This window comes from Nomascus leucogenys, chromosome X (assembly GCF_006542625.1).
Source record: "Nomascus leucogenys isolate Asia chromosome X, Asia_NLE_v1, whole genome shotgun sequence".
NCBI classification, from domain to species: domain Eukaryota; kingdom Metazoa; phylum Chordata; class Mammalia; order Primates; family Hylobatidae; genus Nomascus; species Nomascus leucogenys.
Genome location: NC_044406.1, coordinates 88022084 through 88038125, shown reverse-complemented (window position 1 = coordinate 88038125; position 16042 = coordinate 88022084). Strand labels below are relative to the sequence as shown.

General features: G+C 43.3%; 1 protein-coding gene across 1 annotated transcript in view; it reads right to left on the bottom strand.

Moving 5' to 3' along the window:
• Positions 1-16042, bottom strand: part of SRPX2 (sushi repeat containing protein X-linked 2) — a 31557-nt gene that overhangs the window by 4359 nt on the left and 11156 nt on the right. The window contains exons 4-10 of the mRNA XM_030807121.1: positions 8441-8632; positions 5853-6029; positions 5434-5560; positions 5146-5267; positions 3568-3747; positions 3110-3243; positions 1157-1278 (exon numbers count right to left, since the gene is read on the bottom strand). Of these exons, the coding sequence (XP_030662981.1) occupies positions 1157-1278; positions 3110-3243; positions 3568-3747; positions 5146-5267; positions 5434-5560; positions 5853-6029; positions 8441-8632 (1054 nt within the window). The remainder of the gene's footprint in view (positions 1-1156; positions 1279-3109; positions 3244-3567; positions 3748-5145; positions 5268-5433; positions 5561-5852; positions 6030-8440; positions 8633-16042) is intronic.

The following is a 16042-nucleotide window of genomic DNA, read 5'->3' as shown; positions in this document are numbered from 1 at the left end:
CTTTAAGCAGGGCTATCACATATTGCTGTGCAGGCTGCACAGGGTGACTCCGGGGGCCACCCGCTGCAGAGACTATGCTGTGTATGCACATCATACATGGCAGCCCTTAGGTTGATAAATACCTTCTGGTTAACTCTTCCATCTGTAGCTGCAAGTCTGCAGTCTCCCTCTGAGTGTTTTCTAGTCTCTTCTCTAACTGGGACTGAATCTTTCTGTCCCCACTGAGACTGCGCTCTAGAGGCAGGTATAGTTTCTCTATTGTTTAGAGGCACTGCTCTAAAACAGAGCAGTCATGGCTTTATTGGCCCTGAATATATGTGAAGGCATTAGAAGGGTGATACTGGATAGAGAATGAGAAAGACCCACTTCTTCCATCACCTGTCACCTCTAATGTTCTCTTCCCCAGGAGTCGATAGATATTACTCAGATTTCAGTGCTTAAAGATGCCTTTTGCGGCCAGGCATGGTGGCTCATGCCTGTAATCCCAGCAGGTTGGGAGGCGGAGGTGGGCAGATCACCTGAGGTCAGGAGTTTGAGACCAGCCTGGCCAATATGGCGAAACCTGTCTCTACTAAAAATACAAAAATTAGCTGGGCGTGATGGTGCACACCTGTAATCCCAGCTACTCGGGAGGCTGAGGCAGGAGAATCACTTGAACCTGGGAGGTGGAGGTTTCAGTGAGCTGAAATCGTGCCATTGCACTCCAGCCTGGGTGACAAGAGCAAAACTCCGTCTCAAAAAAAAAAAAAAAAAAAAAAAGATGCCTTTTCCTCCTTTGGAGACTGAAGGCAAAGAGATGAGGCCAGAAAACAAGAGCAGGGGCTTATCTGAGTCAAGTTTGCGTTTACTGTCTCAGCCCTGGCTGTGCTTCAGAGTCCCCTCAGGTGCCTTTGTAAAGGCACATTCCTAAGGTGGTTTAGGGTGGGGCCTGCTCATCTGTATTTTAAGCCCTCATTTGATTTTGATGTTCTACCAAAGTAAAGAACTACTCTCTGGTCTTACCTAATGCATTCATAAGAGTTCAAACTCAAGAAGTGCTGCAAGAGAGTAGTGTCTGATGGTTTCCCATAGTCCGCTTTTGCCAGTGTCCTGCCTAGAGTTTCTCCCCCCGCCCCAGCCCCCCTCCCCCCATGTTTGGCAGCCTGCCAGCCAGGACCTGAGCTCCTCGATGATGTTGGCTGACAGCTGTTGCTCCCGGATGCGCCCCACCTCCTGAGGTGGCTGTCCCACCAGTTCAATGATGGTCACATGCCGCAAATCCAGTCCACAGGTGGATTGCTGGGAGGGAGACAGAACATTTTAGGCAACAGAGCTGTGAGTTCAAACCTAAGGCTACTTGGCTGATTCCTCCTGGGACCATATGAAGCAGTGTGGGAAAGGAGCCCCTTCTCCCCCAATGATCACACAATCACACTGTGGGGTCTATGACAACCTGTTCCCTCTGTCATTCCTGAAGTACTTGCCCCAATAGTGTTTCCTTCATTCTACTGAAACCAGTTACACAAAGTGGGGTAGAGAAGAGGAATTCAATGAGTAAATTGCAGGAACATAATGATTGTTTAGCTTTGTATAGGTTTTAAATTACATAAGTTCTTGATGGATAGCCAATGTGATATGATAATGGCTGTTGTTTATTGAATACACAAACCTAATGCTTTGTAGACATAATCTAATCCTCACAACACCCCTCACAAGCCAGGTGGTGACAATAACATGCTGAGCCAAGATTCAAACTGAGGACTGATGCCCCCTGCCCAAGCGTGTGCTCTTTAACAATAGGCTACCTGGCCAGGGCCTTCGCTCGGTCTCCAGGATTTCTCCAAAATTGCGCCCAGTGCTCTTTTCATTACCCCTTGTTACCTTCCTTGCACTGGGCAGCGCAGCTTGCAGTCCTACCCCAGATCTCTGTCCTGCCTTGTCTTGCAGGATCACCTACTAGCCAGTTACCAGGGTGAGGTTTAAAGAGGCCTTGAATACTCCCCGGCACCCCACCTCTGTTTCATCTTTGGGCTTCCCCTCTAGTCCTCACCGTCAGAGTCACTATGCTTGCTGACAGGTTCCTTTTCTTGTTCTTACTCCCTTGCTTCCAACTGAACTGTTACCTTTGTCAGTCTTTTTGGATATCTGGATGAATAAGGCCCTCTTTTTGGTCTAGACCCTCCAGGGTTTTTTTTTGTTTTTGTTTTTTTGTAAAACTGCTTCCATCCTGGGCCTCTGAATATTCACTTGGCAACTTCTAAGATTCAATCTTTAGAAACCTCCCAAGTAGCTTTTTCTCCCACATGGGTATCCAGCCCCTTGCAGCTCCCCAGAGCTGCTTCTCTTAGTCTTGTCAGCACACCCTGAATTATCTCCAGTAACCTAGCCTGTTCTTTTATAAGTCCCCATAATCATATTTATTCTGTCCTATCAACCTCTCCCTACCAGTGGCTTTGGCTAGGTATCTCTTATGTTAAAAACTGCCATGCAACTCTCTCATTTTACTTTGAGATATCATAATGCTTTTCCTTCTTTTCTGCTACTGGTAGTGGCTAAGAGCAGAGATTCTGCAGCCAGACTCCCTGTGTTCAATCCCAGCTCCACCACTTACTAGCTAGTGACCTTGGGCAAGTGACTTAATCTCTATGCATCAGTTTCCTCACCTATTCAATGGGGATAACGATAGTATCTACCTCCAAAGGGTTGTTGTGAGAATTGGATGAATATGTGTAAAACCCATAGATCAGTACTGGATACCTACATAGCACTTACTGCATAAGTGTTTGTTAGTGCTGTTATTCCTTGAAAACACAAACGTACTTAATTCCTAACATTTACATTTGATCATAGCTGTCTTGCAAGTCTCTTCAGAGTGCTTTGCCACACTCCCTTCCCGTCTTTCACCCAGCCCCTTGCAAGTCACAGCCACCACTCCAGTGACTTTATTGCCTTTTCAGTAAAAACAGTTTTTTAAATGTGCTAAATATGTCTATGGTAAAACTGATCAAATGTTATCCACAAAAAGTTTCAGGAAGTAGGTAAGGTTTGTGCTGCAGAGAATAACTCTGATTTGGAAAAGATAAGGGATAATTTACAGGAGCTAAGCCCTCTTTAGGGGAGTGGGCCTTACCTGTAGCATAGAGATCTGCATTTTATAATATCGGTTGGAAGGATCAGGAGCTGAGATGATGAGGAGTCGCTGTTTCTCATAGAATTGATCCAAGAGACCAGCAGCTGAGTTGACATTGACGTTAATCTTCATAGCTAGGGCAGAAGCAGGTGACCAGTCAGAGTATGGCTTTCTCCACCATCCCAGCTTAGGTAACCTAACATCTTGAGGTGTTCCAGTCTTTCAGGTTACCGCTCTCTGGCTGTTTCTCCCATCCCTTGGGGGAAATCCTAAAAGAACACTTAGAGATTTTAAACCCTTCTTCTTGGGGTAGGAGTTGGCCTTTAAATTAGACACATCCCAGAACCCCCCTTTCCCATATCATATACATTGTTATTGGACCCCTGTGCCATGAGGAAGATCCTCCAAAGTTCCCCTAATCACCACATTCACTTGCCCCATTCCCCGGTTTCACTCACGAGTACAGATTGGTGGTGAACCTGACCACTGGCGGCTGGACTGACAGACCCGGGAGGGTGTCCCCTGGCGATCATAACCGCCATCACAGTGGTATTCACAGGTGGCACCATAGTTGTCCCCCGCTGAGGTGCAGGTGAGGTAGCCATGCTGCGGAGGTTTCAGAGTTGGGCAGCGTCTCACTGTCAGGGAGGAGCTCAAGTTAGAAGTTATGGTGTTTCTTATAAGAAGGAAAGGCTAAGAGGGTGCCCATGCTGGGCTTTCTAGACCAGAAGACTTACGATGACCAGAAAAATGGCTTTTCTATATTTCCACTGGCTGGGGACAGAGCTGGAATTTTCCTTTCTTAAGGAATTAAATCGGCCGGGCGCGGTGGCTCACGCTTGTAATCCCAGCACTTTGGGAGGCCGAGGCGGGCGGATCATGAGGTCAGGAGATCAAGACCACGATGAAACCCCGTCTCTACTAAAAACACAAAAAATTAGCCAGGCGTGGTGGCGGGTGCCTGTAGTCCCAGCTACTTGGAGAGGCTGAGGCAGGAGAATGGCGTGAACCCGGGAGGCGGAGCTTGCAGTGAGCCGAGATTGCGCCACTGCACTCCAGCCTGGGTGACAGAGCGAGACTCCGTCTCACAAAAAAAAAAAAAAAGGAATTAAATCTGAAATGCAGACAAAGGTTTGTAAAGTCTGGAAACACAGGTGAATATACATGTTGTCATCAAAAGACTGACAATCTTTAAAAGAAAATATTACCATCTGTTTCCAGACTTTATGGACATGCTGTGTAAAGATGACTACCTTGCAGAATTCCTCTTAATAGCAGAAATAAGTTGGAGGAATCTTAAATGTTCATTGGTGGGAGAAGGGTTAAGCAAATTATGATATATTTTTAGAGTAGAATATTATGCTGTCATTAAAAATGTTTCTGATGAATTTTAAAATAACATGGGAAAATTACTTTGTTAATGAAAAGTGAAAAGGATGATTTATGATTGGATATACAGTACAATCTCAACTATATATTTTTTAAAGTATGTATAGAAAAAAGACTGGAAGGAAAATACCAAAAAGTTAACAGCAGTTGCCTCTGGATGATGGGGTAATAGATTTTTCCCCTTTATATATTTCCTTATTTATCAAATGTTCAACAATAAGCATGAATAATCTTTATAATGAGAAAAGCAAAACAAAACAATACAACACAAAGCAAAGAGGAAGAATCAGGCAGCCAACACCACCAATTTTAGCAGAGGTGAATGACAGAACGAAGGCTGATTACATGTGATCATTTTGAAGTCTAAGAAAAGAAATGGATAAAGAATATCCTTGTGGATTTTATCTGGATTTAGGATAATGAGAGTCTTATTGATGAGAGTCTTGTTGAAGAGTCAAAGTTTCAGAAACATGTGTATGCACATGTAATGCTGGCTTCCTAAATAAGCCTGTTTGGTGAACTTGTTTTTCTCCTCTCCCAGTATAAATTAGGTGTGTCTCTTCCAGGCATAGAGAGGAGACACATGGGGTGGGTCAGGGTAGAGCAGGATTAATGAACAATATGGAAACTGAATAATTCTTTCTGACCTTGTACTTTCACAATGAACTTGCAGCTGGCCCGGTTGTAGGCTCGGTCATAGGCAGTGTAACGAATCACATGCTCTCCTTCGGGAAAGTGAGAGCCAGGCTCAGGGCCCCGAAGTGTCACCCTGCATGGGACAGGGTGAAAGAAACACTGAGGAAAGAGACCCTTAGAATTGAAGTCTGAGGCACATCCCCACTGTCACCTTAGCCTGTGCAGTTTCAGTGTGACCAGCCTGAATGACTGAGAGAAGCCGAGGGAAGGCATAAGGGGCATCCATTATTCAGGCTCACCTGGTGATGGTACCATCAGCAGAATCTTTCACCAACGGTGGGTCCCAGTATACTCGAGCAGTCAATTTCTCTGGCTCTGCCATCTTCTCACGTGAGTGGGGACAGCGGATCTTGGGGGGATCTATGTCTGCCAAGATGAAAAATCAAGTGCTGACTCGTGGACCCCTTGCTTTCCCTGGAGGGAACCCTTTGAAGCAATGCCACACACCACTGGGTAGGTAAAAAGTTCAAGGTGCTCAAGGAAACTGGGGAAGGAAATGCAACTTCAGGGGAGAAGATCATTTTGTTTAGCAAATACCCAGGGTGCCACCCTCATAGCTAAGAGGAATGCCTTCTGTGGTGAGAATTCCACATCTTTTGTCGATATAATGCTGGGGTGGCTCTTTGCACCAGGACAACTGGGAGCAACCAGCATTTACCTACACATACAGGCTCGCCTCCACTCCATCTCCCATCTTCCATGCAGATTCGGCTGCGATCACCTTCCAGGTGGTAGCCACTGGAACAGCTGTAGTCACAGCGAGAGTCAAGAAGGACTCCATTTGTGCAGGTGTAAGTGCCACTAGTGATGAATGGTAGTGCATGGCATCTCATCTCTAAGAGAAAACCAAGTGGCAAGCTCAGTGGCTTGTGCGACTATCTGGAGGTGATGCCTGGGCATCTAGCACAGGGAGAAACATCAGAGAGAGCAGAAAATACAGAAACCCTACCTGAACTGCCCTTACATTTTTGTGCCTAACTGCCTTTTTCCCTAATTGTCTTTGTATTTTCATAAAGTATAGCAGCACCCTTGGGCGGGGGGGTGTCAAAAAAGTAAATTACTTGTCCAAGCATATAGACTTCAAAATCAGACCTAACACTGTACATTGTCAAAATCCATAGAATATACAACAAGAGTGGGCCTTAATATAAACTATGGAATTCAGGTGACAATGATGTATTAATTTATGTTCGTCAACTGTAAAAAATGTACCACTCTGGTGGGGGATGTTGACAACAGGGGAGGCTGTACATGTGTGGGTGCTGGGGATAAATGGGAAATATCTGTATCTTTCATTCAATTTTGCTGTGAACTTAAAAATTCTCTAAAAAATAGAATCTATTTTAGAGGGGGAAGTAAAACAACTTATCAGGAGTAAAAAAAAAAATCAGACCTGAGTTTGCATGCCAGTTCTACCTCTTACTAGCTCTGTAACTTTAAGAAGTTGCCTCATCTTTTTGAGTCTCAGTGTCTTCTTCAGTGAAATGTGGATAACTCATAGGATTGTTGTATAAATTAAAAGAGACAATGCATATATCCTCTGGGCTCATTTAGGGCCTTAGCAACTGTTAATTTTTGTCTCTCATTCCTCAAATGCTAGATGCCCTTGAGCACGTTCAAAGCTTCTTTTCTCCTCCAGGCATACTCAATATAATTTTGGGGCTCCCGTAGGTACTGCTCAGCTGAGGCTCACTTACATGCTAACTTGGGCTGACTCTCTGTCTGGGCAAGAATACAAGTCAGACCAGTGCCTGGAGGGCCAGGTGTGGTATTTGGTAAAAGAGGAATCCGTGTGCCTTGGACACCACATGTGGCAGAGGTGGAGCCTGTCACCATGGATTAATTGTGAGCCTATGCTTGCCAAAGTATTGTTGGAGATACCTGATACTTGAGAGAAGGAGGCCATGTATTCCTTTAGGTTGTCTAACTTCTAATCCTGCCTAAGTTCAATTGTTGGAGCTTTGAATAAAGATCTGTATAAGCTATGTTCATTTTGTTGCTTGGCAAACCAGACTTAAAGATTATTGCATTTTCTGTTTTCCAGTGTCCCTTTGTAAAGACCTATGCAAAAATGACCTTTCTGAAATCGGGGCGAAGAGAAAAGATTTGTCTCTTCAGATGAATGTGTTTGCTTAGTATCATATGACAGGAAAAATGATAGATCCAAAGCATTTGCCCTTTTGTCTCTTATGAGGAAAGTCAAAGCTAGATTCAGTGCTCAAATGTAGTAATTGACTCATTGTAGGCACCTGGAAATATGTATGTCACCATTATTTTAACTGGTTTTATGTTCACTTGTACTTTACAGCCCTATGTTTTTCAATTGTGTCAGACCGATTCAAATTCCTGTTGAAAATGATGGGGTCTAAGTCCTGAAACAATTTAATTCCAGTCACCAAGAGGGGTGTGGTGACTGCCTGCTTTCTGGCTATCAAGCTTCTCTTCTCTTCTACAGCATCTTCTCTGACCAGCCCCATTTCTATATGAATGCTCAGCACTTCTGCATCCAGTTACATGACACACATGTGTGATGTGCACACATTTGTGTTTCTATCCCATTCATCTATAAGCAGCCTGGGAGTACTTGAAGAATTAAGTAACACAGGAAGTGACCAATGCAGGGCTGTGCATACATGGGTGTCCTACAAATGGTGTTCTGCCATGGACATATGGACAGGAAAAGCTCAGCTGCTAAAAGGCTGTGGAACTTGAGTAAGAGGTAGAGATTTGGAAGCTGAAGGGGGAAATGATTGGGAATGTGTGTATATCAGCACTTTCACATTCTAGACTTAGGGATTTTTCTTCTGACTTTCAGAAGAAAATGAAGAATAGCAGATGTTTCACAGCTCCACTGCCAAGGTCTTCTAAGGCTACAGGCCAGGAAGTACAGCAGTTGACCACAAGTGGAAGAGTCTAAGACCACACATCCTTAGGAGCTCCAGAAGAAGATCTAGGTCCACAACAGACCTCAGGCCCAAGCCTTAGCTCTGGCTGTGCACTCCTGGGCTCCCTGAGACAGATGAGCTGGTGGCTAGTTAAATGCTCATATTGCTTGGGCAGTAACCCAGAGAAACTGAACTCGAATGTTAGAATGGGGAAAGGCCCTGCTGGGGGGCTTATGGAATAGTCTCAATTTGTACATGAGAGAAGGGCATATTAGTAACACCTCCAGGCATATACCCTCAGCAGCTGGCTGGCTGGCTTCTCTCGCATACATGCGTCAGCATATGCACACACACAACTTACGCCTGCAGTAGGCAGTTCCAGACCAGCGACGGCTTGGCAGGCATTGCACCGACCTCCTTCCAATCAGTCGAAAGCCCCGGTCACAGGAGAGCTCACAACGCGTGCCCAGGCTGCTGTGATAATTTCCTCCCCTCGGTGAGTAGCATGTGGCTTCTCCATCCTGGATATTTAATGTATAACACCATCGGGGGACTGTAGCAATAGAAGAAAGGCAAGCTAGAAGTACAGTAATCAAGACAGTGTGGTCTTGGTGAAAAGACAAATAGGTCAATGGAAAAAAAATAGAGAGCCCAGAAGTAAACTCACACAGGTGTGTCGAAATGATTTTTGACAAAAGTGCAAAAACAATTCAGTGGAAGAAAGATAGCCTTCAAACAAATGGTGCTGGAGCACTTGTACTTCCATATGCAAAAAAAAAAACCCCACCTCGACCTAAGTCTCACACCTTATACAAAAATTAACTCAAATGGGATCATGGACTTGAAAAAACAGGAGAAAGTCACTGGGATTTAGAGCTAAGCAAAGTGGTCTTAGGTATGACACCAACAGCATAATTAATAAAAGAAAAATTAAAATTTGTTTTTTTGAGATGAAGTCTCGCTCTCGCCCAGGCTGGAGTGCAGTGGCGTAACCTCAGCTCACTGCAAGCTCCGCCTCCCACGTTCACGCCATTCTCCTGCCTCAGCCTCCTGAGTAGCTGGGACTACAGGCACCTGCCATCATACCCGGCTAAGTTTTTGTATTTTAGTAGAGACGGGGTTTCACCGTGTTAGCCAGGATGGTCTCGATCTCCTGACCTCGTGATCCTCCTGCCTCGGCCTCCCAAAGTGCTGGGATTACAGGCATGAGCCACTGCGCCCGGCCAGAAAAATTAAATTTTAATAAATAAATTAATGAATTAATAAATTGGACCTTGTCAAAATTAAAAATTGCTCTGTGAAAAGACGAAGTCGTAAAAGGGACTAGTATTTAAAATATAGAAAGAACTCTCAAAACATTGAAAAAGCAAACAATCCAGTTAGAACATGGACAAAAGATATAAACACACATGGCACTGAATAGGATATACCAATGGCAAATAAGCACATGAAAAGATGTTCAGCATCATTAATCATTTGGGAAATGCAAATTAAAATCATAATGAGATACTGCTTATATATCCATCAGAGAGGGTATCCTTACAAAAACTGGTAATACCAAGTGTTTGTGAAGATGGAGAGAAACTGGAATTCTCATATATGGCTGGTGGAAATGCAAAAATACAGCCACTTTGGAAAATATTTTGGCTATTTCTTATAAAGGTAACACCTACCTTCTTATAAAGAAAGGTACACTTGGGCTGGGCGCGGTGGCTCACGCTTGTAATCCCAGCACTTTGGGAGGCCGAGGCGGGCGGATCACAAGGTCAGGAGATCGAGACCACGGTGAAACCCCGTCTCTACTAAAAATACAAAAAATTAGCCGGGCTTGGTGGCGGGTGCCTGTAGTCCCAGCTACTCGGAGAGGCTGAGGCAGGAGAATGGCGTGAACCCGGGAGGCGGAGCTTGCAGTGAGCCGAGATTGCGCCACTGCACTCCAGCCTGGGTGACAGAGCGAGACTCCGTCTCAAAAAAAAAAAAAAAAAAAAAAAGAAAGGTACACTTACCATACGACTCTGCAATCCCACTTAAAGGTATTTATGCCAGTGAAATAAAAACCTGTGTCCACACAAAATCCTGTACACGAGAGTTAAAAGTAGCTCTATTCATAATTGCCAAAAGCTGGAAACAACTCAAATCTCAAATGTCTTTCTTTCTTTCTTTCTTTCTTTTTTTTGAGACGGGGTCTCCCTCTGTCACCAGGCTGGAGTGCAGTGGTGCGATCTCGGCTCACGGCAACCTCCGCCTCCCGTGTTCAAGCTTGATTCTCCTGCCTCAGCCTCCCGAGTAGCTGGGACTACAGGGGCATGCCACCACACCCAACTAATTTTTGTATTTAATTTTTGTATTTTTAGTAGAGACGGGGTTTCACCTTGTTGGCTAGAATGGTCTCCATCTCTTGACTTCTTAATCTGCCCGCCTTGGCCTCCTAAAGTGCTGGGATCACAGGCATGAGCCACCGCGCCCAGCCTCAAATGTCTTTCTATGGGTGAATGGCTAAACTAACTGTGGTGTATTCATACAAAAGAATGAAGTGCTGATACATGCAACAACATCAATCAATCTCAAATTTATTTTGGGAAGTGAAAGAAGCCACACTTGAAAAACTACATACTGTAGAATTCCATTTATATAACAAAAATATAGAGACATAGGCAAAAATACAGTGACAGAGTACAGATCAGTGTTTGCCAGAGATTAGGGGTAGAGGTAGGGAATAACATCAAAGGGGAAGCACTGGGCAAGATTTTGAAGTGATGGAACTGTCTCATACTGTGGTGGGAGTTATGCGACCCTATGCATTTGTCAAAACCCACAGAACTGTACACCAAAAAGAGTGAGTTTTTCTGTATGTACGTTTAAAATAAAAATTTAAAGGATAATACAAAAATGTAAATGAGAGAGAGGAAGGGAATGTGACATCAAAGAAGGAAGAAGGCTTCTTAGGAATTAAAGTCCAATCCCAGTTCAGTACTGAGCACAAAAGGTTATAGGGCTGTTAAATTATAAAGGCATCATAAAGATGCCTCACAGGCTATACAAAATAAATGACTCTTTAGTGGGTTCAGAGTTTAACGGGGCACATATAAACAAGCAGAGGGCCGCCTGCCCAAGGATGCACACACACAGCATGGCACGGGTCTGTCAGCCTAGGGCTGGAAAGGCTAAAGCCCCATGTGAGTTGACTCAGTTCCCACATCCTAAGGGGGAAAAAAAAGCTTTGAAAAAAAAAAAAAGAAGTAGATGAGACACCAAAGGAACAAAGAAAGTCTAGAGCCTCTTTCTGAGTGCAATTGGAGAATGAAGACAGATGACAGTGAGAAATCTTTTCTTCAGTAAACACTACTCTTGGGGCTTCCAGCATTACTTTTGAGCCTGTGGCAGTGACACATGGCTGCCATCTGGAGACACCATCTCCAAATTACAGAAAGTCTTTTAAGCACTACAGTTGCAGAGCTGTTGATTATAAGGCCACAACACATATCACAAAGACCTTATTTGGCAGGCTGGGACCTCAACAATCACTCCCATTCTATATCGCTCCCATAGTCTGTCAAGGAAAATACACATCAGATTGGAATCAGTAGAATAAGTAAGAATGGTAAAGGGAAATATAAAGGTCGGGCTAAATGCTGAGACAGTAGGAGAGGCCCCAACTATTGTAAATAAGTTCAAATTTTCTGACCCAGAAAAAATCCTGGCACAAAGACAAAAACATTGAAAGGCTGGAGAAGAGCAAACACAATCTCAGTTTTCAAATAAGGAAGAAGTCTCTGGGAACTATAGCCTAGTGACACTGACAGCACTGATAGCATAGTGTTCTAGAATATTTAAACATAAGGCATGTGGCAGTTACCCAGAGAAATAGTGATCTCCAGGAACCCTCTGGAACAAGTAATTCCAGATTGACCTAATTTCCTGTTTGGGTAGGGTCACCAGACTGGTAGAGCAGGGGAAATGGTGGTTATACTATGTGGAAGTAAGTGAGGCATGTGACAATGCTTTTCATGTCATTGATGTGGATGAGATGCAACACAGGAGAGGTGACAATATGGTTAAAAATTCATAAGTGGCTAAGCAACTGTACCCAAAGAATGCCCATGGGAAACTGAAACGAGGATGTGGTTAAAAGAAATCAAGAAGGCAATTCCATTTACAATAGCTACAAAGAAATCTAGAAATAACCAAAGAAGTGAAAACCTATACACTTAAAATTATAAAACATTGATGAAAGAAAGAGGACACAAAAATAGATATCCCGTGTTCATGGATCAGAAGAATTAATATTGTTAAAATGACCATATTGCTCAAAGCAATCTACAGATTCAATGCACTTTCTATCAAAATACCAACATCATTTTTCACAGAAATATAAAAAGCAATCCTAAAATTCATATGGAACTAAAAAAGAGCCAGAATAGTCAAAGTAATCCCAAGCAAAAAGAACAAAGCTAGAGGCATCACATTACCTCACTTCAAAATATATTGTAAGGCTATAGTAACCAAAACAACATGGTATTAGTATAAAAATAGATATATAGATCCATGGAACAGAATAGTAAACCCAGAAATAAATTCATATATTTATAGCCAACTGATCTTTGACAAGGCCATCAAGAACATACACTGGGGAAAGGACACTCTCTTCAATAAATGGTGCTGAGAAAACTAGATAACCTTATACAGAATAACGAAATTGGACCCCCATCTCTCATATCCAAAAATTTACTCAAGGTGGAGTAAAAACTTAAATGTAAGACCCAGAAGTATTAAATTACTAGAAGAAAACATAGAGAAAACTCCTCAGGATATTGTTCTAGGCAACAATTTTATGGTTAAGACCTCAAAAGCACAGGAAACAAAAACAAAAATAGACCAGGAGGACTATATTAAACTAAAAAGCTCCTGCACAGCAAAACAACAACAAACAACCGAGTGAAGAGACATCTTGAATGGGAGAAAATATTTGCAAACTACTTATCCATCAGGGGACTAATAATGTCCAGTACATACAAGGAACTTGAACAACTCAACAGTAGAAAAACAAATAATTCCATTAAAATATTGGGCAAAGGGGCCGGGCTCAGTGGCTCATGCCTGTAATCCCAGCACTTTGGGAGGCCTAGGTGGGTGGATTACGAGGTCAGGAGACTCCGTCTCCAAAACAAAAACTAAAACAAAAACAAAATATTGGGCAAAGGACACGAACAGATATTTCTCAAAAGAGGACACACAAATGGCCAACAGATATATGAAAATATGCTCAACATCACTAATCATCAGGGAAATGATGAGATATCCTCTCACCCCAGTTAAAATGGCTATTATTAAAAACGCCAGGCACAGTGGCTCATGCCTGTAATCCCAGGACTTTGGGAGGCCTCCACAGGCGGATCATTTGAGGTCAGGAGTTTGAGACCAGCCTGGCCAACATGGTGAAATCCCTTCTCTACTAAAAATCCAAAAATTAGCCGGGCATGGTGGTGGGCGTCTGTAATCCCAGCAACTTGGGAGGCTGAGGCAGAAGAATTGCTTGAACCCAGGAGGTGGAGGTTGCAGTGAGCCGAGATCATGCCATGCCATTGCATTCCATCCTGGGGGACAGAGTGAGACTCTGTCTCAAAAAAAAAAAAAAAAAACATAAATAACATATGCTGGCCAGGATGCAGAGAAAAGGGAACCATACATTGTTGATGAGAATGTAAATTAATATAACCACTGTGGAAAACAGTACGGAAATTTCTTAAAAAATGAAAACTAGCCAGGCGTGGTGGCTCACACCTGTAATCCCAGCACTTTGGAAGGTCAAGACAGGTGAATCACCTGAGGTCAGGAGTTCGAGACCAGCCTGGCCAACATGGTGAAGCCCCATCTCTACTAAAAATACAAAAATTAGCTGGGCGTGGTGGTGGGTGCCTGTAATCCCAGCTACTGGGGAGGCTGAGGCAGGAGAATTGCTTGAACCCAGGAGGCAGAGGTTGCAGTGAGCTGAGATGGCGCCACTGCACTCCAGCCTGGGCAACAAGAATGAGGCTCCATCTCGAAGGAAGGGAGGAAGGAAGGAAGGAAGGAAGGAAGGAGAAGGAAGAAGGAAGGAGAAGGAAGGAGAAGGAAGGAAGGAAGGAAAGGAAGGAAGCGAAGGAGGGAACTAGCACTACCATATGATTCAGCAGTCCCACTACTGCGTACCTATTTAAAGGAAAAGAAATCAATATATCAAAGGGATCTGCATTCATGTGTTTATCACAGCACTATTCACAATAGCAAAGATATGGAATCAACCTAAGTATCCATCAGTGGACTAACGGATAAATAAAATGTGGTACATATACATAATAGAATAGTATTTGGCCATAATAAAGAATGAAATCCTGTCATTTGCGGCAACATGGATAGAACTGGAAGACATTATGTTAAGCAAAATAAGCCAGGCACAGAAAGACAAATACTGTATGTTCTCACTTAATTGTGGGTGCTAAAAAGTTAATCTCATGAATATAGAGAATAGAATGATAGATACCAGAGACTGGGAGGGGTAAGTGGGTGGCAGCGGGGAAGAAGAGAGGTTTGTTATGGATACAAATCTATAGTTAGAGGAAATAAATTCTAATGTTTGATAGCAGAATAGGGTGACTATACTTAGCAACAATGTTTTGTATATTTCAAAGCAAGTAGAAGAGAGGACTTGACACCAACACATAAAAATAATAAATACTGAAGGTGATGGATACCGCAAATACCCTGACTTGATTACTCCACAGTCTATGCGTGTGACACTCAACATGTGCCCCATAAATATGTAAAGTATTATGTACCGATAAAAGAAAAAAGAATGTGGTTAAATACTGTATGGCTGGCTGGGCGTGGTGGCTCACCCCTGTAATCCCAGCACTTTGGGAGGCCGAGGCAGGCCGATCACCTGAGGTCAGGAGTTTGAGACCACCCTGTCCAACATGGTAAAACCCTGTCTACTAAAAATACAAAATTAGCCAGGTGTGGTGGTGTGCGCCTGTAATCCCAGCTACTTGGGAGGCGGAGGCAGGAGAATTGCTTGAACCTGGGAGGCAGAGGTTGACGTGAGCCAAGATTGCGCCATCGCACTCCAGCCTGGGCAACAAGAGCGAAACTTTGTCTTAAAAAACAAAAACAAAAACAAACAACTCCCCCGCCCCACCTAAAAAAACCCGAAAAATACTGTATGGCAAAATTGTCTGGTAGGAAATGTGTAAGTCTTTATTGTGTATCTCCTGTGTTCTAGGCACCATGCTACATGTTTTCCTTTTCACATATATCATCTCATACAGTTCTCCCAACAGCCCTGTAAGGTATGCAGGTGTTTATCCCTCTTTCGCAGATGAGGAAGTAAATTGCCCAGGATCCCTAAGCAAGTAAGGGGTAGAGCTGAAATTTGAACCCAAGCTTTGTCTGCTCCAAACCCCATGTCCTATGTAATCGCAGTGTCTGCCATTGCAGATATAAAATAGGCTACTATTTTGAAGTAAACACTGACCTTGTTGAATAGATAATATATCCACATGACTCAAAACCTCAAAAGTATAAAAAGTTACAAAGTAAAATGTCTTCCCCCAACCCCTGCTCCCATGCCCACCCCGACTTAGTCCCCTCCCAAAGAACTACTTTTAATAGTTTCTTTGTGCCTATAAAGCAAATGTTGGTATAGCTTCTTATTTTTCCTTCCTTGTTAATACATAAAGTAGCATATTATGCCCACTCTTCCCTCCATTGCTTGTTTGGTAAACTTAACAGTGTATTTAGAGACCTTTCCATATCACTATATAGCAAGCGTGCAATTTATTTAAATGAAATAACATTTATAAAATACAGAGCACAGTGACTGGCACATAATAGGTGTTTGTCCAGAGTCCAAGAGCTGGAAGGGGGAGAAGCGGAGGTTTGAACTCAGGCCCATTGTCTCTGCTTTCTGTAGCTATTCATCTATCTC